This window comes from Falco naumanni, chromosome 7 (assembly GCF_017639655.2).
Source record: "Falco naumanni isolate bFalNau1 chromosome 7, bFalNau1.pat, whole genome shotgun sequence".
Lineage (NCBI taxonomy): Eukaryota > Metazoa > Chordata > Aves > Falconiformes > Falconidae > Falco > Falco naumanni.
The window spans coordinates 2,368,006-2,395,957 of record NC_054060.1 but is presented as its reverse complement, the minus strand read 5'-3'; the positions used below and the strand labels follow the sequence as shown (position 1 = coordinate 2,395,957).

At 57.6% G+C, this 27,952-nt stretch overlaps 3 protein-coding genes across 5 annotated transcripts; 1 reads left to right on the top strand and 2 right to left on the bottom strand.

The window, feature by feature from the left end:
• Positions 1-244: 244 nt before the first annotated feature.
• MAN2C1 (mannosidase alpha class 2C member 1) lies at positions 245-14,192 on the top strand. 2 transcript variants are annotated; one of them, XM_040601065.1, is made up of 26 exons: positions 245-374; positions 968-1,093; positions 2,194-2,317; positions 3,241-3,311; positions 3,549-3,726; positions 4,211-4,400; positions 4,858-4,964; positions 5,138-5,248; positions 5,635-5,727; positions 6,123-6,239; positions 6,992-7,087; positions 7,409-7,554; positions 8,002-8,125; positions 8,604-8,725; positions 9,548-9,633; positions 10,155-10,325; positions 10,450-10,532; positions 10,703-10,797; positions 10,929-11,033; positions 11,232-11,388; positions 11,730-11,873; positions 11,989-12,098; positions 12,702-12,781; positions 12,877-13,022; positions 13,407-13,510; positions 13,591-14,192. In XM_040601065.1, the coding sequence occupies exons 1-26, from the start codon at positions 283-285 to the stop codon at positions 13,706-13,708; spliced, it is 3,096 nt and encodes a 1,031-aa protein (XP_040456999.1). In that variant the 5' UTR covers positions 245-282; the 3' UTR covers positions 13,709-14,192. The 2 variants fall into 2 exon arrangements, with proteins under 2 accessions (XP_040456999.1, XP_040457000.1); XM_040601066.1 differs by lacking the exon at positions 6,123-6,239.
• Positions 14,193-14,428: 236 nt separating this feature from the next.
• Positions 14,429-19,011, bottom strand: NEIL1 (nei like DNA glycosylase 1). Of its 2 annotated transcripts, XM_040601067.1 has the most exons (9): positions 18,527-19,009; positions 18,289-18,408; positions 18,045-18,123; positions 16,816-16,915; positions 16,547-16,671; positions 16,007-16,034; positions 15,350-15,411; positions 14,979-15,180; positions 14,429-14,821 (listed from the first exon to the last, which is right to left on the bottom strand). In XM_040601067.1, exons 1-9 carry the CDS (start codon positions 18,943-18,945, stop codon positions 14,802-14,804), a joined length of 1,155 nt encoding a protein of 384 aa, XP_040457001.1. In that variant the 5' UTR covers positions 18,946-19,009; the 3' UTR covers positions 14,429-14,801. The 2 variants fall into 2 exon arrangements, with proteins under 2 accessions (XP_040457001.1, XP_040457002.1); XM_040601068.1 differs by lacking the exons at positions 14,429-14,821; positions 16,007-16,034 and having other exon boundaries at positions 15,053-15,180; positions 18,527-19,011.
• A 140-nt stretch (positions 19,012-19,151) lies between these two features.
• On the bottom strand, positions 19,152-21,202 carry COMMD4 (COMM domain containing 4). Its single transcript, XM_040601069.1, has 8 exons — positions 21,074-21,202; positions 20,921-20,992; positions 20,762-20,827; positions 20,462-20,501; positions 20,231-20,350; positions 19,955-20,035; positions 19,672-19,848; positions 19,152-19,373 (listed from the first exon to the last, which is right to left on the bottom strand). The coding sequence occupies exons 1-8, from the start codon at positions 21,074-21,076 to the stop codon at positions 19,333-19,335; spliced, it is 600 nt and encodes a 199-aa protein (XP_040457003.1). The 5' UTR covers positions 21,077-21,202; the 3' UTR covers positions 19,152-19,332.
• Between the last annotated feature and the right edge of the window lie 6,750 nt (positions 21,203-27,952).

Genomic DNA, 27,952 nt, shown 5'->3' with positions numbered 1-27,952 from the left:
CTTCCCGCCCGTGCCCCGGCGCTTCTCCTCAGAGGGGCGGGCGGCAACGGGCGGCGCTTCGCCTCGGGCGGGGCGGCAGCTTCGCGCCCGCCGCAGCCAGGAGCGAGTGAGGTCGCTGCGGGGCGCAGGCCGGGCCCTGGCACCCGGGGAGGCCGCGGGCGGGCGGCCCCGGCCCGCTGCCGGGACAGGCCCTGGGGACGGGACCCCGGCGGCAGATGGCGGGGGGGGGGCGGTGTGTGTGGAAGGGGCCGCGCATGCGCAGAGCGGCCCGGCCCGGCCGCCATGGCCGCCATGAAGCACCGGCGCACGGCGCTGGAGCGGGTGGAGAAGTTCCTCTCCGAGACCTACTTCACCGACTGCAACCTGCGGGGCAGGTGGGCGTCTGTCGGGGGGTGTGTGTGGCTGTCGGTGTGGCTGTGTGTCAGTGTGTCTGTGTGGGGTATATGTGAGGGGGGTGTGTGGGGTGTGTGGGGTGTGTGGTGGGGGGCTGTGGTGGGGGGTGTGTGGGGTTATGCTGTGTGTGGGGTGTGTGGCTGTGTGGTGGGGGACGTGGGATGTGTGTGTGCGTGTCTGTGCATGCATGTCTGTGTCTGTCTGTGTGCCCCCCACCTGCACCGCAGGGCTGCGGGGTCTTGAGGGGTCTCAGTGAAAAAGCAGACATACACCCCCACCCCCCACACACACCCTGGCCAGCCTGAAGCCCTGCCTTGGGGTGCCACTGGCACGGCCGCCTCTGCCCCCCAGCCCTCCTTGGCAGGGAGGGGGGGATGCTGCTGGCAGCCCCACTCCAGCAGGCCCCCTCTGCGGGGCAAATTATTACTCTGTTAGTTAATACTGTGAGGGTGTTAAGTAGTAGCAGAGTGGCACAGCCGTGCTGGGAAAGCAGGGTGCTCCCTGTCCCCGACCCCAGACAGGTTCCCCGCACCGCTGGGCTTATTAATCGTGTCCCGGCCATCTCTGCCCACAGGCTTTTTGGGGATCGCTGTCCGCCAGTGTCACTCTCCTGCTTCCAGACCCCCCAGCGCATCCCATACTGTGAGGCCGTCAGGCAGGAATTCACATCAGCTAAAGTGGGAGACTCCTTCGGGCCCACGTGAGTACCAGGTTTCAGTGGTGCCATGTCCATGGTGGGACTTGAGCTTGCGTCTTAGATTTGTGTGTGTGAATCCTCACGAGCTCTCACTGGTGAAGAAATGAGATGATCATCCTCTTCCCTGTTGCGTGCTTTGGGTAGAAGGTGTCTGCCCAGAAAGCGTTAGGGAGATTTCATGAGGAAACAGAGAGAGATGTGTGTTTTTCCAAGGACTGAAGAGCGAAGTTCATCGATCTTTACTACTGAGAGCTCATGTTCATAGTCACGGTTGTGACCTTGACGCTTCCTTCTGCATGGGATCTGTATGCTTTGTCAGGGCTGGGAGAAGATTGGGGTTTTTTTCCCAGCAGCTGTCAAAGACATGATGCTACTGTCTGTTTCTCTGGGGTCCCAGAAGAGGCTGGGTTGTGGCCAGCACCACGGGGTTTGTGTGCTGCCTTCTAAGCTTCCTCACCCACTGGGGCTGCCGTGCCTCCTCACTGCCTGGGCATGAGCCTGCCCTGGGGGTTAGGGCCAATTAGAAGGGTCACAAATCCGGGCATATTGATAAACTGCCCTGCCCCAGCATGATTCAGTTCCTAGTGTTCCCTGGGTTCACTGTCGTGGGATTGCTGTGGGGCTGGAGGAACAGTTTTCCAGTCCCTGTCAGCTTGAAAGAGCACCTCACCCCACTCCGCTTGGCTTTTAACTTGCTGTCAAATCTCTAACCTTCAACAAGGACCGACAACAGTGGGTGCCACAAGTTAGAAGTTTTGCTTGGTGAAAGAGTGACTGGTTGGGTCAGCTCACAGCGAGCGGAAAGCCCAGTGAATTTACGTGGCACAGAACAAGGCTGGCCTGTGCAGGCGCTGTGTGCTGCTTAAACTGAAGATGTGTCCCAGCCAGTGGTACTGGGAGCCACCTCCAGACTACGCCGTGTCTGGGGGGTTAGGTTAAAGCAGGCCTGAACGGACAGGTAGCATCGTTACGTTTGAATTCCATCACACGTGTGTGCTGTCCCTGCTCTGCTGTTTCCACGGAGGCTCTGAGGAAGTGTGGTTTCCCTTGGGAGATGGTCTCGCTGAGGTTGAGGGCTGAAGTTGCTGCCTGCTCTGTTCCAGGTGGGAGACATGCTGGTTTAAGGTGGAGCTGAGCATCCCCCCGGCATGGGCAGGGCGGGAAGTGCACTTCGTCTGGGAGAGTGATGGAGAGGGCATGGTGTGGCGAGATGCCCAGCCTGTCCAGGTAAGGAGCTGTGGGTCAGCAGTGTGCCAGCTGTGCCAGGTGCTCTGCTACGTACAGAGTGGTTCTATCCCTCAGCTCTCTGCAGTGGGGCAGTAGAAGAAACCCCCTCCTGCTTGCTATGTGCTCTTCGGAGGAGCGCCTGTGTGTGTTGGGGGGTGTAAAATAACATGTGGACCAACAGGAGAGAGGCAAGAACAGTTGGAGGTCTAGACAGAGTGGTCACAAAGAAAAACAAAAGGGGGATATGTGGTTGTAGAGTTGTTTAGCTTCAAGTGGTAATCTCCAAGGCAATAGGAGAGCTGTCTTTAAATATAGGAAAAACTGCTGTGCAGAGAAGGGCAGTGCTTGTGACGGGTCCGATGCATGGGGTGGGAGAGAGGACTGCTCTCACAGTTTGCATGCTGTGCTGTCAGACTGCAGAGGGTCTGTGGGCTATTTCCAAAGTTTGGCCCAGAAATGCAAGCCTGCTGGTGGTGGGTTTGAGTCTGTTTTCAAGAGTTTGCCCCCTACCAGGAGTTAAAATTCCAGTCTGCAAACCAGTAACAGCTGAAAGTCCCTTGCTTAGGTGTTAGCAAATCTGTCTTGGAAGAGGGATAGGCAAGCATTGGGCCTGAGATGTGAATCTCCACTGCTTCAAGAGCAGTGGGACAGATTCTTGTCACATATGTCAGCTTTACTCCTGCTTTGGGGTGGTGGAAAGATGTAGGTGACCTTTTGCAGCCCTGCCCTGCTCTGTGGTGGTGCCTGCAGGGTTTGTGTTGTGGAGCAGCACCAGTTTCCATGCTCTTGTGGGGAGCATTGTCCCACGGCACGTGGGACCAGGCTCCTCCATCCATCTGGGCTTTGGAGTGTCTTGTCCTGCCCATCCAGCCCGCTGTTGTGGACCTCTGAAGACATGTTAAATGTGCCATCTTCCCATGCAGGGTTTGACTAAGGAAGGTGAGAAGACCAGCTACATCCTGACAAGCAGCCTGAAAGAGATGGAACCCCACAGGTGGGTAGTTAGCCTAGCTGGACCCCTGCCCACCGCTGGGGGAGCTTGCCATTGTTTGAAGCCAAGAGGCTGGGGTGAGGCATCCTTGTCTGCATCCTGGTGCTCTGAAAAGTGTCTGGCATTGAGAAGCTCTGTCCTTTGTTCAGGCTGGGTTGGTCATGCCACAGGGAGGAGAATGGACTTTCCTGGCCGATTGCTTGTGACCTGTCCCTGATGGTTTCCTTTTGATCTCCACAGTCTGACACTGTACGTGGAACTGGCCTGCAACGGTCTCTTCGGGGCCGGCAAGGGCAGTATGATCGCCCCTCCAGACCCTGACAGGAGGTTCACTCTGAGCAAGGCTGAGCTTGTCGTCTTCAACAGAGATGTCCATGAACTGCTGGTGGATCTGGAAGTACTGCTGGACATGGCCCAGGTCTGCAAACTTCTTCTCTTCCCTTCTCTCACCCTTTCCACCTCCTTCCACAACTGCATTTTATCTCCTCCTCCCGCCATTCCATGACCTGTCTCCTCCCACCAGGAGGCCCTGCAGGAGCAAATGTTTGCTGCTGCTGCTGCTTTAGCACAATTGGTGTTGCCTAGAGTAGGAGAAAACTGAACAGGGAGAAGCCACAGGTGGTTTTTCATCCACTTTCTGCTTCAAGGCAGGATCTGTTGGACCAGATCCCCCTGGGATGGGTGTATGTGTAACCTGGCTTTAGAAGGTACATGAGCAAAGACATGCGGTTATGTCTGTGAAGCAGGGATACAGTGTTTACCTGGCAGTGCTGGCAGTCAGATGTTGGAAGGAGGTAGCAGGTTCTCCCTGAGGCAGGTGGCATCCGAGCTGGTACAGAGAGCTGCTGTACCAGAGGATGTGCTGAGCTCAGTGTCAAGCTGTTAATCCCTCCCAACCCCAGCTCCTCGGGGAGGAAAACCAGAGGAGTTTCCAAGCACTGTACACTGCCAACCAGATGGTCAACGTGTGTGACGTTACGGACCCCTCCACCTTCCCTGCTGCCCGTGATCTGGCTGCAGCGATCTTCAGCCAGAGGAACGGCGAGAGCCAGCACACCATCCATGCAATGGGTCACTGCCACATTGACTCTGGTGAGAGCAGCACAGTGCTCCCTCTCTGCTGACCTGGAGGCAAAGGCGTGCTGCCCCTGGGCTCCAGACACTGGGTACTGTGCCCTGAGGGAAGGGGACCTCTGTGCTGCCATACAGCTGGTCTGTCACCAAGGCAGGGGAGCGTGTGTCCGGCTCTCGCTGTGTCATTTGGAGCTCTGATGGGGCTGGTGATGAGGGATGAATGACAGACTGCTGCCTTCCACCTGTTGGACTTCACCCCTCGATTTTCAGTCCCTGGAGAGGGGTGAAGTCTCAACATGCACCAGGAGAAGCGGGAGCTGGAGGCCCCAGGCTGTGTTGCTGTCAGGCACTTAGCCAGAGGACAGAATTTTGCTCTAGCATTTTCCCCAGCTAACCTGTGAAAGGCAGCACAGCCGCATTCCCAAAGGAGCTTGTGCTGAGTAATAACAGCAGTGGGGCCATGCCTTCCCTGCAGCCTGGCTGTGGCCGTATGAGGAGACCATCCGCAAGTGCGCTCGGAGCTGGGTCACGGTGGTCCATCTGATGGAGTGCAATCCAGAGCTCACCTTCGCCTGCTCCCAGGTGAGTGATCTGCCTCTGGGGGCCTCTTCTGCTCAGGGCATGTGGCTTCTCCAGCATGACTGAAAGCAAGATGGGAGACGGGTACCAGGAGTGTCCTGTGTGGTTGCAAAGAGGAGGGACATCAATGTGGAGCAATGTGGTGGGAGCTGAGGCTGATCTCTCTGCTCTGGCAGGCGCAGCAGTTTGAGTGGGTGCGGAGCTGGTACCCTGGGCTCTACGCACAGATTCAGGACTTCGTGGCGAAGGGGCAGTTCATTCCTGTCGGAGGCACCTGGGTGGAAATGGTGAGAAGCACGGTGAGCCTGGCTCGCCAAACCTTCCCTTCGGCATCCCTCTGGGACCGGTCCTGACACTGAAGGGGGAGAGCAGAGCCTTTGCTGAGCCTGTCTGGTTGGTGATGGTCTCCGGGCCCAGAAAACAGCGGCTGTCTGCAGTGTCTAGCCTAGCAAAAATACCATCCCTATCCCAAATCTTCTCATTCCTTGAGAAAGGAGTTTTGATCTGGACTGGCTGAGCTCTGTTCCTCCGTTCACCCTCTGCTGAGCTCTGTTCACATCCTCCCCATGATCTACCAGGCCAGGATGACGGTGGGTGGGAAGGAAGCATTCGCAAGACCTCCCCTTCCCTGGTGCCTGGCTTGCCCCATGGACTCCCTGTGCTTTCCCCCCAGGATGGGAACCTGCCGAGTGGGGAGTCCATGGTGCGGCAGTTCCTCCAGGGACAGCGGTTCTTCCAGGAGCAGTTTGGCCGAATCTGCTCAGAGGTACTTGCTCTTTTCCAGCATACCTTCCTTGCACCCATCTCCTTCCACCTCTTGCTGTGCCTATTTCTCTCTGCTTTTTCCTTCCAGAGACAATGTTCAGGTGCCTCACATCGGCCTGCTTTTTGCAGTTAAAACTGTGATGAAAAAATACTTAATCCCCCATGTATCGTGGCAGTTAGCACAGCCCCAGGCCTTAGTTACATTGCCTGTAGGTCCCTGGCAGGTCTCTAGAATTGCTCTTTGCCTTCAGCAGCATGTCTTCAGCTCCGTCTGCAAGAAGGGCTCGGAGCCTGACTATCAGTCAAGGAGCCCTGCATGAGCTCAGGCTGTGGTTTGTGGCCAGTGTGACTCACAGTGTGTCTCTCCCCCTCTGCTACTGTCACCTCTGCTCCCAGTTCTGGCTGCCAGACACATTTGGATACTCGGCCCAGCTGCCCCAGCTGATGCGTGGATGTGGGATCAGGCGGTTCCTCACACAGAAGCTCAGCTGGAACCTGGTGAACGCCTTCCCGGTGAGCTGTGCTTCCCTTCTTCCCAGGGAATGGACTTGCGGTTACTGGAGTCTGTCTGCACGGCTGGACCTGTTGGTTCCCCAGGTCAAGCCAGTCCTTCAGCTCAGCTGACACAGGTTCTTGTTCCAGAAGCCACCAGTTTATGGTGGTGACAATGTTCTGTCAGGCTTTAGGGGGAGGAGGGGTATGGTTAGAGATCCCAGCTGGGCCCCTGGCCAGCAGATTCCTTCTGCTTCCGGATAGGCAGCTGTGACTCACATGCAGGTCTAACAAGACAGCAAACCCGGCCTCTCCTCTGCTGTCCCCTGGCTTTGTGGCTTTCCCCGTTCTTGTGTAACTGTCTCCTTGCACTGATCTGTCAGGGCATCCTGCAACCCCATGGAGAGAAAGTGAAGGCCTGGTTTGAATCCTCAGGGGGCTGTCAGGTGCCTGTCCACTGTGCGCTTCCCTGGTGACAAAGGGCTGGGCTTTGTGTGTTTGACAGGGCTTGCAAGGAAGCTTGGGCTTTTAGTGTACCAATTCTGTGCTGATGCGGTTGAAGTGGGCCCTCCACACTCATTTGTGTGGGATATGAGTTTGGGAGCCTTGAAACACTGAACTAAGGGTGAATTTATCTCTTTCTGGTACCAGTGTAACCAGAGATTTCCTTTTGGGAACTCCTGGGAGCAGTGGGGCTGTGCTTTAGCATTTTGGCACTGTGTGGTACAGGGGGACTGTATGAGACACCATGCTTTCCTTTGGCTCCCCTCCAGCATCACACCTTTTTCTGGGAAGGCATTGATGGTTCCCGAGTCCTGACCCATTTCCCCCCTGGTGACTCCTATGGGATGCACGGGCGAGTGGAGGAGGTGAGTGAGGTTGCCAGACCTGCATGCGAAGTGCAGTGCCAGCCCCTTAGGGCCAGAGCTGAGGCTCCTAGGAGAGGGCACTGCCTGGGAAGGGAGCAGGGATAGCTGGCAGCGTTACTGGACAAAGGCTGTTAGGGTGCCTGGCAGTCAGTTGCCTGCCTCTGAGATGGGTCCGTGTTTGATTTTGGCAGTTTGGGCTGGGGGAGAGGGGCAGGCGGGACTGGGCTTTGCACCCTAAAGGCTGACCTGGCTTTTTTGCGTGGAGCTGTGGGAGCTGGGGCTGGGCACCAGGGGATTGTAGCTGTCCAGAAATCCCTCTAGATGCTGAAAACAGTGAAGAACAACAAAGACAAAGGACGTGTGAACCACAGCGCTTTCCTCTTTGGCTTTGGAGATGGAGGAGGGGGTCCCACGCAGAAGATGCTGGACAGGATGAAGAGAATGAGTGACACAGACGGGCTGCCAAGGTGAGAGGGGAGCTCCCTTCCTCCCTCCTTGCAGGAGCATTTGTTTTGAGCCAAGCCTGGCCTTCAGCAGTGCCAAAAGAAAAGATGTGTGAAGGGGGGAGCAGAGGGCTGGGAAGAATTGTCAGGGAGACAGTCTCTCCATCACCAAGAGCTGTAAGAACAAGTACACAGGGCAGCCTTGGACTGCTTGTGAGCCCCTGGTAGAGCCGTGGGGTGAGTGGCCAGCACAGTAGTCCCTGCCCGGGGAATGTCCAGATCTCCATGGCAGGCAGCAAGAGTAGTGTGGAGCGGGAGAGGGGTAGGAGGAGGTTGAGGGGAACACTGTGATTGTGTTGGGGTTTCTGAGGCCTTGGTTCTGGGACTGTCACCCTTCTGGTCGGGATGCACCATTAGCCGTATCACAGGCTTTTCCCCTGGCTCATCACTGTTTGTGTGTCTCTCCTGCAGGGTTCAGATCTCCACTCCTGACCGACTCTTTTCCGCCCTGGAGAAGGAGTCATCGCAGCTGTGCACCTGGGTGGGAGAGCTCTTCCTTGAGCTGCACAATGGCACGTACACCACCCAGGCTCAGGTGAGTGTGCACAGCGTGGGGGCAGCGGTCTCCCTCACCCCCGGGCAAGGTGGCCATTAGCTCTTTTCACTACTGCTCAGGTGGCTCCAGGGCTCGGACAGTGCCCTTTAGGTCTCAACAGTGGGACTCCAAAAGGCAGATCTATTGTCAGATTTTCTTCGAGGGATGAGAAGAAAGCCTGGGACACAGCAGGGCCCCTTGACTCAACAGCTGCCATATCCTCCATCTTAGCAGATAGTTGCAGAGCTTGGGTGAAGAAGAAGGGGAGGGAGGTGGGAACAGAGACAGGGAAGGCTGTGTCCTGTGCTGGGAGTTTCAGTTTGGTCTGTGGCAAAAAATAACTCGCTGGTGACGGTGAACTCATGACAAATAACCAACCTTCCTGCACTGGAGCTGGGCTTTTGCCGCTGGTGTGAGAGGTCCACTCCCAGCTACCAATTTCCTAAACATCTTCCTTCTCTCCTTACTTTGACACCAGATAAAGAAGGGGAATCGGGAGTGTGAGCGAATACTCCATGATGTTGAAGTACTCAGCACCTTGGCTGTGGCACGAGGCGGTGTGTTCCAGTATCCTGCCAGCGAGCTGCAGCGGCTCTGGAGGTGAGGGCATACAGGAGCACTGATGGTAGCAGGAGAAGGTGTGCTGAGGGCTGAGGACTTCGACGTGAGGGCTGGCTGTTCTTGGGGTACCACTCCCCATCCCCTACAGCTCTTTATGCCTCTGGAATCTCAGTAGAAATCCTTGCTTTCAGTGCACCAAAATTAGCCCGGACCAGTTGGACCGCACTGGTGTGGGCATTTATGGGGGAGCTCAGTGGGCTGATGGTGGGAGATGGTCACTTATCTCTCAGCTCCGTTCAGCTGGAGCCAGAAGGGTGACTGACCACAGCCTGTCTTCGTTTGAACTGCCTCTTAGGGGAGTGGGAGAGCGGTGCGTCGTTAGGGCGTAGGGACCTTTGCAGATTCAGTACTGCAGCGCTGTGTGTACACAACCACTTCCATAAACTGATCTGGGCTCCACCTGAAAAGTGTTTCAGTGCTTTACTTGGTTATCCTGTTGGAAGACAGTTCCAGAGCATCACTACTTTTCTGGCTGGAAGCTTCATTTCCGACCGAAGCTTATTCCTTGCCAGTTGTGACTTGTCTGGACTTTTGCAACAATATATCCGGTAGCCCTGAGGGATAAAAAACCAATAGCTCTTACTCCTCATGGTTGTGGTTTACTAAGATGACAGTTGACAAGTCCTAACATAAAAGGATTTCAAGGATGCTGTGGAAAAAAATGCTTTTCTCAGGTGTTTGCTAACAGGGGGATAAGGAACAGTTACTAAGTTTGTCCATCTTGCAAACAGGGTTTGATAAGCCAGAACAAATCCAGTGCTCTCCTCTGCTTCCTCACCTGGTTTCTGGTCTCTGGTTTAGGTTACTGCTGCTCAACCAATTCCATGATGTTTTACCAGGCAGCTGTATCCAGCTCGTGGTGGAGGATGCCTTGCAATACTATGGAGGTGAGCAGGGAGTTTGGCTAGGAGGGCACTTACCCGCTGGAGCACACCGGGTCCTGCCTGGTGAGGCTGCAGAGGTTTCAGTGCCGATTGCCAGGTGCTACGGGTTGAACCTGTGTTGGCATGTGTCTGTAATAGTGCTAACTGAACAGGGAATTAGCAGGAGATCCAAGGGATTAAAAAACATCCTGAGTTACTGACAACTCTGCTTGCATGCCAGGATGGACCCCAGCAAAGGTTTGCTCTGGCCTGCCCGCAGGCACATCAGTAGCTTTATGTTATTGTAACGCCACAGTTTTCCAGTTGAGCTGGCATAGCTCATTGTAATCTTGTAATAACCAAGAATAATTATAAATTTAACTACTTACTAATAGATAATAATAATTAATATTAATGATAATTAGTAATGGAATCATAGCTTGGAAGTAGCTAAAGTGTGTGTACATTGCACAGGAGTGCCAGAAACCCTCTCATATGTGAGAAACAGCCTGTCCGGGTCCAACTTGGGCCTTTGTGTTGCTCAGAGATCCGCAGGGTTGGCACGCGGCTGCAGGAGGAAGCAGTGCAGTCCTTCTGCAGGGAACTGCTGCAGCCCGAGGCGGGGAGCGCCGAGGGCACCCTTGTGTTGAACACTTTGCCCTGGGAACGGACCGAGGTGATCTCCAGGCCTCAGCCAACCGGAACAGAGACTTTAGGTATGTCTAACTTGGGGGTAACTCATGCTTCAGAATTTCTTACAGGGGCTAACACAGAAATACTCTGCCTCTCCCTGCCCTGGGGAGGCTTTACCGCCTGGTCAAGTGGCTCTTTGCTTTCCAGCTCTGGTGACGGTCCCCAGCATGGGCTATGCTATAGTGAGGGAGCCATTGCTGTCCCCTTCACCCGTGGCAGTGAGGAAGCAGGTATGCACAACAGCAGTCGTCCTCAGATCGGTGTACTCTGCATCAGAGGTTGACTGGGGAGACATCTAGGGAATCCAGCACACAGCAAGTCTGCACGCTACATTTGCAGCTGGGGCACTCAACTCCCGCAGGGGTGGGTCTGTGAAATCTGTTCTGGTACTTTCCCGAAGGAGAATGGCTCCATTGTCATGGAGAATGGGGTGATTACAGCCTGCCTAGACATGATGGGCCATCTGACCTCACTTCAGCTGGTGGACTCTGCAAGGTATGTCTGTCACCCCGTTAGTTACTGGAACCAGGCTCCTCAAACCTCTCTCAGGTCTTCTTTTCACTGTACGCCCTTCTCCACTGCCAGTTCTTCTTACGCTGCTGTTTCTCCATTCTGCTTCGTTCCAGAGAGTCAGTCCCAGATGGCTGCTGTGCCAACCAGTTTGCACTCTTTGATGATGTTCCCCTGTACTGGGATGCTTGGGACGTGATGGACTATCACTTAGAAACCAGGTAGAGGAGCAGTGCTTGCAGCACTTGGATTTTGACTTTGCTCTGAGGTTCTGGCCCCCCTGTCCTAGTTGTAACAAAAGCTGTAACAGAGCATTCACTCTGGAGAAGTGAGTGCCTGCTGTGTGGGAGGCTGGATTGGGATTTGGGAACCTGGATCTACCGGGCTGAGACCAGCTCTGCCTTTATCCCTTTCTGCAGGAAGCCAGTGACAACGCTGCTGAAGCCTCTGGAAATTACCCTGGCTGGGGGCCTGCGGGGAAGCGCGAGCTTCTCTCTGCAGATTGGGGAAAGCAGCACCTTAATACAGGAGATCATCCTGGATGCCATGTGCCCCTACCTCCGCTTCCTGACCCAGGTCTGGCCAGCAGCTGCAGCGCCATACAAACATCTGTGCTGTGCAGGCAGGGTCCTGGGGACTGAACCTTGTGTCCAAATTATGGTCCCAGTCCTGTTTCTTTTTCTGAAGCCCCTCACTGCCTGTCTTCTGCCTCAGGGGAAGGCGGCCGGAGGCGTGGGGGACCTGAGGGACAAGGGTGGAAGAGAGACCCACCAGTTCATCTGTGTTCAGACTCTAGCGTGATTTTATTGCAGCTGGTCTGGCCAGGGCGTGAGCTGGCTGCTGTGCACTGGGGAAGGATACATGCAGCCTCTGCGCCTCAGTCCCCCATGGTGATGTCCTTCTGCTACTGCATTTAGGTTGAGTGGAAGGAGGCCCACAAGTTCCTGAAGGTGGAGTTCCCCGTGCAGGTCCGGAGCACAAATGCCACCTATGAGATCCAGTTTGGACACCTGCAGCGGCCAACGCACTGGAACACATCCTGGGACTGGGCTCGATTTGAGGTGAGAGGAAGGGCGGTCTGGTGCCGGGGCCGAGCTGCTCCTCCCGTGGCGGGGCTGCTTTTGCTCCCAGGCAGTAGCCCCCTGTGGTGAATATGTCCCTTGGTACCTCCCGCAGGTATGGGCTCACAAGTGGCTGGATCTCTCCGAGCATGGCTTCGGGGTGGCACTGCTGAATGACTGCAAATACGGGGCATCAGCCCACGGGAACATCCTCAGCCTCTCACTGTGAGTTAAGGGTTGGGGTGAGGGTGGAGCTGCAGCCGTCACTTTGCCTTCTCAGGTGTCTCTTGGAAGTCGAGGCAATGCCTGGTCCTAAATGATCGTAGTAAATAAGGAAATCAGTCTGGTGTTAGTCCAAGTGGCTGGCTGTTGTCTTGAGAACTTTTGGCTGACTTAATTATAGCTGACTAAGATAATGTAATTCTTATGAGTTATGCTCATAGATAATTCAGGAGATAAGATCCACATTTCCACCAAGTAATTTTTCTGTTACTGGCCAAAACACACCCCAAGAGCGGGGAGGCTTAAGGAGAGGGAAGGAACAGCAATATTATGGATGCGTACAAAGCTAAGAAACCATGCATTTCAGTTTGACTCCATCAGCCCCAAGTTTCACAGGAAAACAGCCTTCACTTATTTTAGTTTCTGGGATTGTCAGGGTCTGTTTGCTGTTGCCAGGAACCAGCAGCATGTTGGTTTCCACCTCGGGGCCCAGCCTCGAGGGAGCTGGGGGAGGCCGTAGTCTTGTCACAGTGCTCCCCTGGCTCTGCACTAGGTGACAGAGGGTGCTGCCGAGACATCAGTCTCACCTACCTCTCGTTGCCTTAGGCTGAGAGCACCCAAGTCCCCCGATGCCACGGCAGACATCACACATCACCAGTTCACCTACGCCGTGATGCCTCACCTGGGTGAGTGATGGGCAGAGCAGAGCAGGGTGGAGGATGCTGCACTGAGCCTTGGGCTGTGCCTGTGCAGAGGCTGGCCAGAGGTTCTTGTGTTGCAGGTTCCTTCCAGGATGCCGGTGTGATCCAGCGTGCCTACAACTTGAATTTCCCCCTCCACGTGTTCCCAGCCAGCTCTGCCCAGCACGAGGCCTGGAGCGCCTTTTCAGTCAGCTCACCTGCGGTTGTGCTGGAGACTGTCAAGCAGGCAAGTCCCCAGGGCAGAAGTGGGGAGGGCAGCAGGTTAAGCTGCTCTCCTTAAGCACGGCTTGCTCGTTCCCCCGTGCTGAGTGGTGGGCAGGCTCAGCTGAGCAGGAGCAGTGATCCCTCTGGTCTTGTGTGTCCCGCTGGGTGAGGACACCCCTCTCTGCCCACCCAGGTGGGCACTCGCACCAGGGATCGCAGTAGCATCCGCACCTGTACCTGGGTACTGCCGCCACAGTCAGCGCTGCCTCTCCACGGGTCAGGAACGTGCGTGCCTGCAGGCAGAGCCGCTCAGCCACCATTGCTTGGGTCGGGCTGGACCCCGAGGCGTAGGATAGGATGCGCCTGTCCCATTTGTCTGAACCCCCATCTGCACTGTCCCCCACAGGCTGAGGACAGACCTGAAGCTGTGGTGGTTCGGCTGTACGAAGCACATGGCAGCACGGTTATCGCCTGGCTCCAGACCGCCCTGCCCGTTAAGGAGGCGATGCTGTAAGTCCCCGCTGGAGGGCTGGGCGCCTGTGGGGATGGAGATCATTCACTTCAACTTCACCTGCTGCTTTCTTCCCCAGCTGTGACCTCCTGGAGCAGCCAGTGGGACAGGGCCACCTGCCGCTGGAGCAGCGGGGCATAAGGCTTTCCTTCACACCTTTCCATGTGCTCTCTGTCCTCTTGGTTTTGAGGCAGTGACATCATTTGCCACCCTCGCTGATACACGGCAACCTGGACCAACACCTTGAGCTCAAATCACAGCCTGAGGCTTCCCCGATACCAAGAGCTGTGCAAGGAGGCAGCAGTTCCAGGGAAAGGCAGTCTCCCCCTCGCCTCCCACCCAGCTGTCGGAGAGCAGCACTCAAGAGCACTCATGTTCTTCCGCAAAGGAGGACAGCTGCCCCCTGCCTAGGCAGGGCCGCAGGGCCTGAGTGGGTGCCTGGCTAGCTGAAGCAGGGGTGAAGTTGTGGGACAGGCTGGCTGGCCCTGCACAGGCTCTGCTCCAGCTGCAGGGGCTTTGGGAAGCAGCAGCCTTCCACAGTGGCTCCTGTGTCAGCCTTCACGTTGTGTCTATACATGTTGCTAGGGTCTGGACACTAGTCATTCCTCGGTCCCTCTGCTGCCTCTTGCACTGCCCTTGCAGAAGGGAAGCACAAGTAAAAAAGAAAATTATAAGAAAACAGGCTGGAGCTTGTTTGCACAACTTATTTCCAGATAACTGCACTGGTCTGTCTCCTCCTAGGGGCTCTGTTGTAGCTGCTGCTCTCTTAGTGTCTTCCCCAGCAGGATCTCACTCCTGGGACTGGGGAGACAAGGTTTTTTTGGGGACAAGGTGGAGGGGAAGCCTGCTCTAGCGCATCTGGGGAACAGCCTGGGCACAGCAGGGTTATCCTCAGTATAAAAAGGTGTGCACGGCGATTCCTACACAAAATACTTTTATTAATAGCCAGCTAAAACCAGTGATCCAGGCAGCAGCCGGGAAGGGAAGAGGGGAAGAAAGAGGGAATCCACTTTTAGGCAGAGGGATGGGGTCAGAGTCCAGCACAATATCTGGTCCGTGGCCCTTATCCCCCTCGAATGCCTGGGGACAGCAGGAGGATGCTGGGTAAGGCAGCCCCATCACCAAGCCCAGCTTCTCAGTCCCACACGAGCAGGCTGCAGTGGTAGCAAGCGGGTGTGAGCACAGGAACAGCCCCGTTTCCCCAGCACTAACCCAGGCCCCCCGGCCGGGCCCTCCCTGAGCTTTTGCAGCTGTTAAAATGCCCCTCAGGAGGAAGGCAGCACACGGCACTCACACGGCAGGGGCTGTGCCTGCAAGATGGAGAAATGAGAAGTCAGGGGGTGAGGGGGGGCCTGGTTCTGCCCCGTGAAGCCCTGCTTGCTCCTCTCCTGCTTTGTGGCCCCCCGGAGGGAGCGCACCCACAGCTCCCGCCTGTGCGTTTGAAAGCCGCAGGGACTACCGCCTCACCTCTGCCCCTGCGCGCAGCTGTCCGGCGGCTTCTTCTGGCTTTGACCAGCACCTCGGGCTCGGACAAGGCAGGAGCAGCAGTCGCTTTCCTCCTTCCCTGAGCACGTCCCTTCCTCTGCCTGTCAGCTACCTCCTCTTCCTTGGCTGACTTCAGGGGTTTTGCTGCAGTCTTGGGGCGCCGTTTCAAGGCACGTGTGGTGACCTGGGCGGACATCAGAGCCAAAGCTTAGCAGAAGTGTGCTTGGACTGCCAGATGATGAGAAACTCCAGGAATAGGAGCACCACCATGAATTTGGAAGCAGCCTGAGCAAGGCACAGGGAACAGGACAGCCTCTAGACCCGGCAGGAGCCACAACCACAAAGCTTCTTACCTTGGGGGTCGGAGCCTCAGGATCTGCCTTTGGTGGAGCGTGCTTCTTGCGGGGCATCTGCCCTGTGTGAGAAGACGTGCCCAGGTTAGGCAGGGTGAGGAGATGGGGCAGAGCACGCCTGCAGCACGAGGGACAGGCTGCAGCACAGTGACCTTTCAGGGTGCTGTCCCACGTGATGTGTGAACTGAGCGCTAAGGAACTGGCACTGGGGTGGAGGAATGGCTTCAGGGGGACCCTCTCCCCCATCCCAGATTCCCTCCTCTGCCAAAACAGCTCAGTTTGTGCTTGCAGCCCCTCTCCCCCATCCCAGATTCCCTCCCCTGCCAAAACAGCTCAGTTTGTGCTTACAGCCCCAGGGAGAGCACCCCCCACGGCTCCCAGCCTGGCCGGTGAGCAAGGGGATGCAGGTGCAGGCCTGGAAACCATCCTGCAGGTGCAACAGCCATGCCCGGGGAGGTCAGTGTGCTGATAAGAAGCCCTGGGGACAGTGGGCTCTGTCCCCCAGTGCCACGGGCTGTCATGGGCCCATCAGCACCCCAGCAAGAGAGGCTTTGCTCCAGCCTCTGGCCCCATGCTGTGCCGCAAGCGTGGGGCTTCCCAGTCTCCAGCCCTCCCGGAGCAAAGGCAGGTCCCACCGGGAGGAGAGAGGACACTCACCTTTGGGAGCCATGGGGCCAGGCTCTCCCTGCAAGGAAGGTGACACAGCATTGACTGGGGTGCACTTGTTCTGCAGGCAGCAGCAGCAAAATCTGTGCCCCTTCTCCATCCCGCAGCCAAGACAGTGATGGGAAACGGCCACGTTTCCCTGGGAAGCCAGGGGAGCTGGGCTTGCTCTGCCTGCCCTGTGCCTTGGGGACTCTCTCGTCAGCCCCTGCTCCTTCTGCAAGGCCCCGCCGTGGCACCTCACCCAGACAGGGGGGCACAGGAGGGAGGAACAGGGCTGCCAGACCACCCAAGTCCCCCATTCCCACAATTAGTCCCTCTGCTCCAGACTGCCTGCCATCCCCTGGCCGGCTGGTCACTGCAGATGGTCCTTGTCACCTCTGCAGCCAGCAGTGACAGCAGTCTGGCAGAGAGGGAGACCCCCAGCAACACAGCATAGTGCTGGGGGGTCTCAGGAAGCAGAAAATGGCTAGTGTCCCCATGGAGCAGCGGTTGGGAGGCACCCAGCCCCAGGCAGCGACCCTGGACTGCTACCTGGAACCATATGGTCCTGCCGTTGCGGTCACGCAGGGAGCTCATGCCGGGCACCAGGTAACACTGCAGCCAGTTCTTGAAAGCGGCGTAGTTATCAGAGTGATCTGGGTCTAAGAGGTTTTTCTCTGGGAAGGGAGAGAGGGAAAGGACAGAAGTAGAGAGGAGGCAGTGACCATGGTGTCAGAGTGCCCTCCCAAGCCTCCTGCTGCTGGGACAGCAAAGCCCAGGCCTCCCTGCCACCCCCAGCTGTCCCTGTCCCATCACCTTACCTGTGGCGATGACCTCCATGGGCACAGTATGGCACAGCTCCAGGAGATCTGGGTTCTCCCGCATCATCTTCAGCTTCTTGCTCAGCGTCAGGGAACGATTCTGCAGGGTGGAGAAGGGGAGGGAAGTCACCTGCCAGCCACCCCAGCCTTGCTGAGGTCTCTCCAACAGCAGCCACGTTCCCCATCTCCTCTTGCCCTTCTGAGGACAAGCTGCCACACTCCCCACCACGTGCCAGCCCTGAGCTCACCCCTGCAGGCTCCAAGCTGTGCATTAGCGTATTCCCCACAGCTACAAAGATGTGAAAGAGGGCTAACATCCAGGAACACCAGCAGTTCGTAAAAACAGCCCTCAGGTTGTGTGCTTTGTTTTCAGGCTTCCTTAAAATAGCCACCTCCTCTCCCCCAAGGCCACGTGATCAGCTGTGGCCTCTACTGCAGCCTTCCCCAGAGATTTTACACCTGCAAGGTGTGTTTCCCTTGCTTCTTCCTCTTCACCCACCCCAAATATAACCAGAGGCTTACTGACGGCAGAAGCTGGGTGCAGCCAAGCACCAGCACAACATGCAGGCATGTGCCCGGGGAGCTGTCACAGCTCGTCAGCCCGGCCACGTGTGAATGAGAGCCAGACACGTGAGGTTATGGAACTGTGGCACCCCATTTGCCACTCCGCTGGAGGGGCAGATGTGCTTAGACACGGGTGTTTATGGCAAAGGACAGTAACATGCTTGAGGAGAAAGATCCTGTGCCACAAGCATTATAGCTGTGAAGGGGAAATGCCTGCCACTGGGTTGAGAAAGACTCAGAGCAGCAAATACCTCCTGACAGCAGTGTGGGCACAGGCTGTGTGAGCTGTGCAAGGGCCTCGTGACGGTGTTCTGCCCCATCAGAGCGATGAACCAAACACGAACTGAAACTGGCCCCGAACCCTGGGCTGATACAAGCCCAAAACAGCAGCCGTGAACCAGAGCTTTATGCTCAGCTAAGCCCAAAGCAGAGCCGGAGCAGGGCAGCCAGCTGAGGCCAGACCACCTCTACCACTGCTGAGCCCAAACCTGAATCAGGGATGCTTCTCAGCTCAGTCTGGCTCCCTGCACTGAAGGCAAGAGGCTCCCAGTACCCCGGGAGCTGCTGAGATGTCCCGCAGGGCCACAGGCAAATGAATGCCTGTAGGGCATCTACCTGGAAACCTGACCCTTTCTGAGCATGTAAAAGCAGCAGGTGCTCCCTACCTTCTTCCTCCTTGCCTGCTCCTGATCCTTCAGGGCCTCCAGCACAGTCCGAGCCTTTTCAAAGGGAGGGATCTTCAACCTGAGACAATCCATCTGTTACACGTAAGCCTGAACTCTTGGTTCTGGCACTTGCCTGCGTCTACCAGGCGAGGAGGCCCAGCTGGTTCAGCCGAGTTGCTGCCGAGCTCTGACAAACTCCTGGAGCCCAAACCTCCATGGCAGGTCAGCAGGTGCTCAACCTTACCTGTACAGGATCTCAGCGCGGAGGTAATTCCCAATTCCATTGAAAAACTTCTGGTTTAAGAGTGCCTCGCAGATGGGCTTGTCAAAAGCTTTGTCGTCCAGGTTCTTCAGCACGTTCTCCCTGCAACAGAGCACGGGGCATCAGGAAGGCTCCCCTGGGCATGGCCGTTGTGCAGTACGAGCAGCCAAAACACCACAGTGGGGCCTTCCCTCGGCCGTGGGAAGGGGAGGACGCTCACCTGAAGGCCTGATACTCGGAGAGGACGCAGGGCCCGCGGCCCAGCTGCCAGGCGTCACCCAGGCGCCAGGAACCGAAGCGGCGGGCGTCGATGAAGCAGAGGGCGCGCGGGGGGCTCTCCTGGGTGAGGAAGCGGAGGTGGGCATGGCGGGGGAGCTGGGCGGCGGGGCACAGCCGGAACGACCCCGACATACCGAAGCGGAAGACGAGATCCTGGGTGGCGGCGGGGCCCAGCGGGGCCAGCGTCAGCCGCAGCTCCTTGCCCCGGGAGGTGGCCGAGATGCGGTAGGCCTCGCTGCGGAAGGGCACCTCCGGGCCCCTGCCCACCGCCGAGCGCTCCACGCCGCCCGAGAACACCACCTCGCCGCACGCCTCATTGATGTAGCGCCCGGCCAGATGCAGCTCCGGGCACTCGGGCATCCCCGGCAGCAGCCCCGCCGCCTCGGCCCGGCCCGGCCCGGCCCCACACCGGGCCCGCCGCCCCGCCCCGCCCCCGCCTCCCATTGGCTGCGCCGCGAGCGGGGCATGCCGGGAGCTGTAGTCCCACCGCGTCGCCCAGGCAACGGCCCCGCCGCGGCCTGCAAGGCCCAAGGCGCTGCCGCGGGGACACACAGGCGGGAGGCGGCTTGGCTTTGTCACCGTCACCTTTATTGGGGCTGCCCCGGGCGGCCCCGGGGGTCTAAAGTACGCGGGCAGGGAACGCTGCCCCCGGCCTCCCCCTCCCCAGCCCGGCGGTGCCAGGGCCCAGCTGGGAGCACCAAGTCCGGCCTCGCGCTCGATCCAGCCTCGGTGCTCCTTTTCAGCTCCTCAGAGAAGGGTGTTCATCAGGGCCTGCGCCTGCTTCAGCTCTGAGGAGAGAGGAGCAAGGTGGCGGGGGAGCTGCCAGCACCACAGCAACTCTCCTTGGCCCCGGCACCACCCCCTGGTCCCAGCATCCCCCCAGCATCCTCCCCTGGTCCAAGCACCCCCTCAGCATCTCCCCCTGATCCCAGAATCCCCACAGCATCCCCCCAGCATCTCCCCCTGGTCCAAGCATCCCCCCAGCACCAACATCCCCCCCCCCCCCCCGGCACCAAAATCCCCCCAGCATCCCCCCCAGCCCCCCAGGGCCACGGGTCCCTGCTGCCACCCCTCCTCTGGTCTCACCTGCCAGCAGCACCCGGAACTTGTCAGCCGAGAGGGCCATGGGGATGGCCACTGTCTTCCCATGCTCCCTGTCCCGCACGTTGAAGATCAGGTGCACGAGGGGCTCGTTGACCTCCCGCAGCTCGCTGGAGCTGAGAGTGTAATCCACCCGCCAGCGCACCGAGCCCAGTTGGCTCACTAGGGTGGGTGGTTGGCCAGTGTCAGAACCCTGGCACCCCTGGGCAGGGTGACTGACCCCAACCCCCAAACCCCATGTCCCGGCAAGACTCAACGCTGCACTCACATCTCAGGCTACAGGCCCTGAGGCTGTCCTGTAGGGAGCTCTGCTTCTCCTCGTAGGACCGGCACAGCCCGCTGGCATGCTCTGCTCAGGGGGGAGAGACAAGACAAGAAACCCCCTGCTCACACCTGGCTGAACCCCAGTAAAGCACTCGGAGGAGCTCCTAGGGATAGATGGCACAGAGGGGAGATAGATGGCACACAGTGGCTCTGGGTGTGAAGCCGCAGTGCCAGGAGCTGCCAGCTCAGCCCTGGCACGTCCCCCCTGAGGGTCCCCCACCTTTGGGCAGCCCCAGCTGCTGCAGCTCACTTGACAGGGACTCGCTGTCCACATTGTGCTTGGCAGCACTGGAGAGGATGAAGCTGAGGACGGCGATGGTTGCCTTCACATCCCCCGACTCTGCAGGCAGGACAGAAGGTCAGCTCCACCGCCTCGGCATATGGGGCCCCTGCCACATTGCTGCCTGTCACCAGCGTGCAGCTCCCTGGGGGGTGAGTCAGCACCACTCACCCAACTTGGCATCCGAGGTCAGCTTCAGAATCTTCTCGTACTGTGGGAGGGCAGAGCGTCAGCATCAGGTACCACATGGCCACATAATGCCCTCCCCACCCACATCAGCGCTGACCACTCTCACCTCTGTGTTAACAATAATAATAGTTAATATTATTACTGCTGGTACTGGCTGGCAGCGTTCTCAACACCGAGGCCTGGCTTAAGACCACAAAAATCAGTACTATTGCTAATTATGCGTTTATAGTGTTGCAACGCTTTGTCTCCATCCCGGCCCACCCACGGGGGGGTCGCACTCACCTCGATGGCCTCCCCCAGCAGGTCCCGCAGCACCTGGGCGCAGATCAGCTTCAGCTTCACTGAGGACTGCGGGGGCAGAAACAGAAGTGACCACCGTGCCCAGGTAGGGGAGGGGGACACGGGCAGGGGGACACGGGGAAGGGAGGGGCGGCACTTAACGATTTTGGCCAGAGTGCTGATCTCGGCCAGGACCCAGTCCGGGCAGTCCAGGTCCCCGCAGAAGCGGAACCGCTGCAGGGGGAAGGCACAGTCAGAGCCCGCCGCAGCCCCGCCGCGCCCCCCCCGCGCCGGCCCCGCCGGCCCCCTCCCCACCATGTCGCCGCCGGTCCCCGGTACCGCCGCAGATACCCGCCTCCGCGACCCGGAACCGCTACCGGGCGGCCGCCCCGCCTCTCCCCGCCCCCGCGGCGCGGCCCCGCCCCGGTGCTGCCCCGGAGCGGTGCTGGGCGCCCCCGAGGGAGCTGCAGCGGGCAGCGCTGCTCCGCCGGGGGTCGCGGCAGGGCCGGGGAGCCGAGGGCCGCAGCACGGCGACGACCACTGGCCCGGGGAGGTGCCGCTGCGCCCCGCCCCTCGCTCTACAGCCCCGCCCTTCGCCCTACAGCTCCGCCCTCGCCCTACAGCCCCGCCCCTTCCTCTCTAGCCCCGCGCCCCGCCCACCGCGGCTCCGCCCCCGGCTCCGCCCGCCCCGCATCGCTCCGGGGCTTCCCCGGGCACCAGCACCCGTGGGCGGGACGATGCTGGGCTGAGGGTCCGTCGGGCAGAGCTGGGACACCCGGCAGCGGGAACAAGCGGGACACTGTGGGGTTCAAGGGCATCAGGCAAGGACCCAGCAGCTGCCACAGGCCCAGCAGAGCCCTGGTTGTTCACACTGGTGGCCTCCAACTGCTGTTGGAGTATTATTTTTTCTTCCCCTGCTTTGCTTTTCCCCCGCTGACTCAGCCCATTTGCTGGGATTCCCCCTTTTTTGGCATGCTTGCTTTCGTCACTGCAGGTCGGCTCATTCCTGCCTGCGCCTTCGGGTAAGCGTCACTTCTAGAAAACCAGCATTTAAAGAGATTTCTGTAGAATAGGTTCCTCTTTTCCTCCTAAGTGCAGCAGAACTAGTCTGGTTAGGCTGGTCAGGCTCTGGGTTATGCTTATTACCCTTCACTCACCTGCTGGGGGTAGGTGACATCCAAGAGAGGAGGTGTCAGTTCTGGGGAAGTTCTCACCCCTTGCTTTGCGCAGCCAGCCCTACAGCTGTGAGCTGACAAGCAGCACCAGCACCTGCTCCGTGCCTTTGGGCATCCCTCTGATTTTCTCAAAGTCTGGGGAATGCAGCAGGTTTTTCCCCCTGAGGAACGTGCTTGTGGGTCACTTCCAGGTAGAAGCTGGCAAGGGAGGGTGGGAATTGCGGAGCACTACGTGGATTCCTTGTCTTGCAGAGTACAAGGGAGGGCTGGCTTTAGGGCTTTAGCTCCTCCTGGAAAGGAAGAGGGGAGTTCAGCACGTCCCTGCCAGCAACACGCAGGCTCCCTGCTCCCACAGGACCGCCCCATACAGCCTGCAAGCAGGGACAAGAGCCCCAAGGGCAGGATGAGGGCAGCTCTGCCCCTCACTGCAGCGAGGCTCTTCCTTGCCTGCCTTGGAGATCCTCGGGACTGGATGATCCTTGATTATAGAATAAAAAAAAGCAACTGACGTTTCCTTCTGAAGTGAGTATCTTCATGTACAGCCTGCTTTCTGCCTCCATACACTGGGGAAAAACATGCAGCAAGAAGGGAAAACACACCTAAGTTTGTTTTTTTTGGGGGGAAACACTTTAGCTTGTAATTAAGTAGGCAGCAATGAGAGCTCTGATCACAGGGTGCTTTGCATTTTGGGATGAAGGAAAGTACCCCACACAGAGCAGGAAGGGCTTCTTACCCAGGGAGCAGCCCAGCACTTGATTTCCCCCAAAGCAACCCCACCAGGGGTGTATTTCCTTGGCCTTTTAACTCCCTAGCATTAGAGAGTGGTTAGTCAAGTGCTGGAGAAGATGAAGCTCAGCTTATTATAGTAAGCTAAAAGCAAAAGAAAGTAAATAGACATACGAGCTGCTCCGAGGGAAAGCACAGCATGACGATGGCAGGGAACCTCAGGCTGCCTGAGAGGGAGCTCCATTGAGTGCTGCCTGTGTCAAGATTTTATAGCCTTGCAGTTATATAGCCTTTTTGTATGGATAACTTTGATAAGCAAGTCTTTTTCATCAATTTAGACAACATAAAGGTGTTATACCACTGGATGCGTGCTCCCCCTTAGCCAACAGGTTTTATCTTTCAAGTTTTGTTCCCTTTGAGACTGAGGTGTGAGCATGCACAGTAGGGATCCAGGGCCTCAGAAAGGAGAAATGGACCTAGCCTACACCTGGTCCTGCTTCAGCAGCAGTTTTTCCTCTTCAGCACGCCTTTTTTTTTTTCCCTCTCCAAACAGCAGCCTGAACCTTGCAAGCCCAGGGCAGGGGTGCCCACCACCACCCACACCACAGAAGCAAAGTCCATTCACAGCTGGGTTTGACATTCTATAAACAGTTTAATGAAGTTCAACATACAAAAGTGATTTCTTTATACAGCTGAACATGCATCCTTCTCAGGGAGCGTTTGGCAGCTGCCACCCAATGAGCAGGGATAGCTTCTCAGCAGCTCTCCCCCACTACCCCTCTTCAGGCTCCCCCCCACCTCCCTGCCCCATTAGCTACATCTTCTCTCAGCAGACAGAGTGATTGTGCCAGTGTGTATGAACATCCTCAGGGTCCTGTGGATGAGAGGGGAAAAAGTTGCTGTGCCTGCCTCCAGCAAGGGCAGGGGTGAAGTCTCCTTCCCTCCAGGGGTTTCTCCAACCCCTGCCATGGCCATCACTAGGCACAAGAGGGACATGACTTGCAGCAACAGCAGCTGTGCTTCAAGGCTCCAGGTCCAAGGTATAGATTCTAATTCAAGGGACTGTAGAGGCCACTTACCTGTTCAGAGGATGCCCAGAACACTTGGTTATCCATTTCCAGGGTCTGGGTCCCCACTTCAGGGTCTCTTCTGTCCCAGAGGACAGACACATCTGTCCAGCCAAGCCTCTTGGTCCCCAGACACTAGGGAGGAGAGCACAGAGGCTGCAGCCAAGCCTGGCCCCACACCAGTCCCTCCGCTCCCTGCTCACCTCACACAGGCACCAGGGCTGCTTTGCCCCAGCTTGTTTCTGTCCACCCCAGGCAGACATCACCCTTACCAGAAGCGAGACGATGGCAGCAGTAATGATACAGAGACTACACACAACCACAATGACCACACCATAGTCTGGAAAGCCTGTTTCTGGCAACCGGGGCTCCAGGGTGTCCTCTGGAGGAGAGGACAGCAGTTAGTACAGCCTGCAGGACATGGGGACTTTCCATGAGGTGGCAGCCACCCACTCTCCTTCAGTACACAGGAGGCAATATATAAAGTGCCAATAACTCATTTGACACCCTCCATGCCCCTTCCAGATAACCCTTCCCTCCTGTCCTATGCCAGCATGCAGCCAATGGTCCGTGTCCAGCGCCCCAGGCTGTGCAGAGGGCACAGTTGTTACTAGAATTGTACTTTCAGATCAGCCATTGCCAGTGGGTCACCTCACCAGGCAAGGCATCTCACACTCCCTTTGCACGATGGGTCTGCTCTGCTCACACTGTGAGCACAGAGCTACAAGCTGGTGAAGCTTGTACACCTGTACCCCAAGGGAAGCTTACCTCCCACAGCAAGAGAGTATGGGTCCACCTGGAAGGCTGAACCAGCCAAAGTCTTGTTTGGCCCAACTGAGAGCACAAGTGCCTCCAAAACTTCCAGGCTGGTCGGAGCAGGGTGCTGGAAGACCACATCCCCATGGCAGATCAAGGAGCCAGGCCTGCGGACAGGGTTGGGAAGAGCTCCAGCAGCTGCCAGTCCCACCAGTGACCTTGCAGACCCCCATGCTGGGCTGTGACCACATGGCACAGCCAGACTCCCAGCTGGTTTTGCTCAGAGGGGCCCCAGGAGGATGTCTCTCCATTCAGGGAGGCACTGGTTTTGCATCTGCTCTTTGGGATGGAATCCCTGGGGGTCTGGCAGGTCACTCCTGAGAATGGGCAAATGCTTGACCACAGCTGCCTGCTGCAAACCCTTCTGTCAGGCGATACACCTGACAGCCATAACCTGGGGGTTGGTGTCTGCAGGGAGACCTCCCCTCCCCAGGTCTGTACACCCCTGCCCCAGCAAACCCTCTTCTCTCACTCACAGGAATCCTCTTATCACCACTTGCAGCAGGCTCCTGTGGTCCCTCAGGGCTCTCGCCACCTGGAAGAGAGGTTTTGCTCAGCTCCCCACCAGCCTTCAGGGGTGTTTCACCCAGCCAGACCACCCCTTCCACAGCCATTAGTGGCTGTCCCAGCTCCCTTCAGCAGGGACACAGGGCAGCTGCTGTCCTGCAGCACCCTCTGGGTCCCTGGATGCATTGTGGTGGCCTGAACTATTGAAGCACCATCAGCAGAAAGAAGACACCTTGCCACTAAAGCCTTGGTACCCGTCTTCAGCAGGTACTGGCCACTGAGGGTCTGGTTTGGACAACCCCCAAGTAGTTCCTGTTCCCCCAGTAGCCCCCAGCCTCCTTTCCCAGCACCCTGGGAGGACCCTGACCCCCTCCCACCAGCCATGCCTACCACATCAGCAAGGTCTCTGGTGAGCTCCTGGTGCTCTATAGCAAGCGGATTCAGAAGGTCCTCACTGAAGTGTCTGTTGGTGATGAGGAAGGAGAGCGGGTAAACCTGCAGGCGAAGCCTGGCTCCTGAAGAGGCAAGACACAAGTGCCAGGTGAGCAGAGCCAGCAGCGAGCCCTACCGCACACAGGGACTGTCCTTACCCTCCACTGAGAGAGTGGTCAGGTCCACAGAGCAGGTTGCAAGAGCTGTCAAGGCTTGCAGAACCCCTGCAACATCAGCATGGACGATCGTGTCGAGGTAGAGGTCTCCAGTGATCTCCAGGTCCCCACTGAGGTTTCTGAGGGGAGAGGAGGGCTCTAAGCAAGGCAGGGCCAAACCCTTGCCAGTCTTCTTCCAGCAGCTCTGACTACTCGGCCCAGGGAAGATGCTCAGTTACAGTATTTGCTGCCAGCTGCACATCACCCTCCCAGGTTGCTAGTGCAGCACAACTCATCCTCTGCATCTCTGCAGCACGGCTAATTCGCTGCAGAATGCACAAGGAGTAGTGAAGGTAATTTAATGAAGCGCTTTGGAGAGGGGTAGTGGTGTCCCATACCTGAGCTGTGTGATGGAGAAGTTCCTCACATGGTAGAGGGCACTGAGAGACCGAGTCACCTAGATGGAGAGGACAGCTCATACCCCACCTCTGCTTCGGTGCACGCTACCCCACCCTGCAGGCAGCGCAGCAGCCAGCTTATGCTCATTTTCCCAGCATCATCCTTCGGAAGATGCCACCAAGGCTCACCGTACCTCACTTACCAGCCTCTCCAGGGAGGCTGTCCTGTTCCTTGCAAGCTGGAAGACAGTGAAAGAGATGGACAGCTTCTCTGAGTCCAGGTTCTCCAGGCTGAAGCCTGAAAGTTCAGAAGACAGTTATGCTCACACCTGCTCCTCCACCTGCCCTAGGTGGTCAGCCCTGAGCTCACCCTCCACCGCACACTGAAAGCAGAAGCCAGCAGGGCAGCTGTGGGAAGGTGAATACCTTTGTGGTGGGAAGGGCTTGGGATGCACCACCTCCCAGGGCAGGAGAAGCAGGCCAAGGAGGGGAAACCAGTGAGTTTAGCAGAAGCACTGGACCACACAGGTCCAGCATGGGTCAGGAAAAAGGATAAGTGAAGATGAAGCCTTAAGTCCAAACTGGGCCAGTTTGGGATTTTATAGAAGTACAGGGAGGGCACCTGACAGCAGCAGCTTCATTGTGGGAAGATCTCCATGGCTTACCACCGGACTGGACAGATTGCGGCTCCAGATGCCAGCTGAAGATGCTCCTTCCCTTGCTCGCCTCTGTGACAACTGTCCGGATGAGGTGGGAGTTGGTGGGAGCAGGAGCATCCCCTCGGAACAGAGCCTCCCCTTGCACAACCACCGAGCCATTCCTGGGAGGAAGACAAGATGATGGACAGCCCACCTCCCCTTTGGGAGCAGCTTAAGAGCCCCACCATCCTCACATCAACACCCCACCCAAAAGAGGGGTCAGGTGGCTTTATCTGGAGCTTCAGACACTTTCACCCAGGGATCCCTTGGGACGATGGCCCTAAGGAGGGAGCATAGCCCCTCACAAGACCCTTCTGGAACATTTTGTGGACAAACCCTTCCCTCCAAGCCAAACCCACCACCCTCCATCTGTTGCCACAGGGCAGGCAGAGCTGCATACTCACAGGAACGCGAGGATGTTTGCCTGCAGGAAGGTCTCATAGGCAGACAGCATTTGTTTTAGCTGGAGGAGAGAAGCACCTATTAATCAAGCAGCTTTTACAAGGTCCCCTGTGCTAAGGGGGCACATACCAGGAGGTGTGCGGTGCGTACAGAGGGAACTCAGCTCCATTTGCCCAGGATAGGGCCCGCCAGCACCCCCAGAGATGGTCATGGCTAAGCTGCAATACTCGGGGCTCCCATCAGCCTAGAAACAGCACCCAGGAGGGAATACCCCAGCACCAGCATGGTGTGTTACAGCCCTGCTAGCTGCCAGCAGCAAGGGGAGCCCAGGCCCACCTCACACCAAGCATCCCAGTCCAGCTCAGGTGAAGCAGTGCCAGGGATTTACTCGTTCCCACCACGCCTAGGCTGATGCAGCCTGCAGGCTCCTTGCCCCGGCAGGGCTTGTTGAAGTAGCATCTCAGCTGCACCCCCTGCACCCAGTATCTCCACCAACCAGCGCCTGCACTCACCATCAGCCTCACTTCTCCCTCCAGCTCCAGGTAACTCTCTGAAGCCCTGCTGCTCAGAGCCTCCGTGTAAGCAATGCCCAACAGCCGGAACCGCAAGGGCAGCACGTGCGCAGGAGAGGGGAGCCCAGTGGGGTGGGGTGCGGGGGGCTTCACACTCAGGGAGCCAGGTTTGCCCACCGTCACCAGCTCAGCAGGGGTGAAGGCCTCTCCTGCAGCTGCAGCGAGATCCTCTCTGGCTGTGGAGGGGTGCCAGGAGTTGACAGATTGACTGGACACAGACTCAGCACCAAGGGTCGCTCCTGGGGA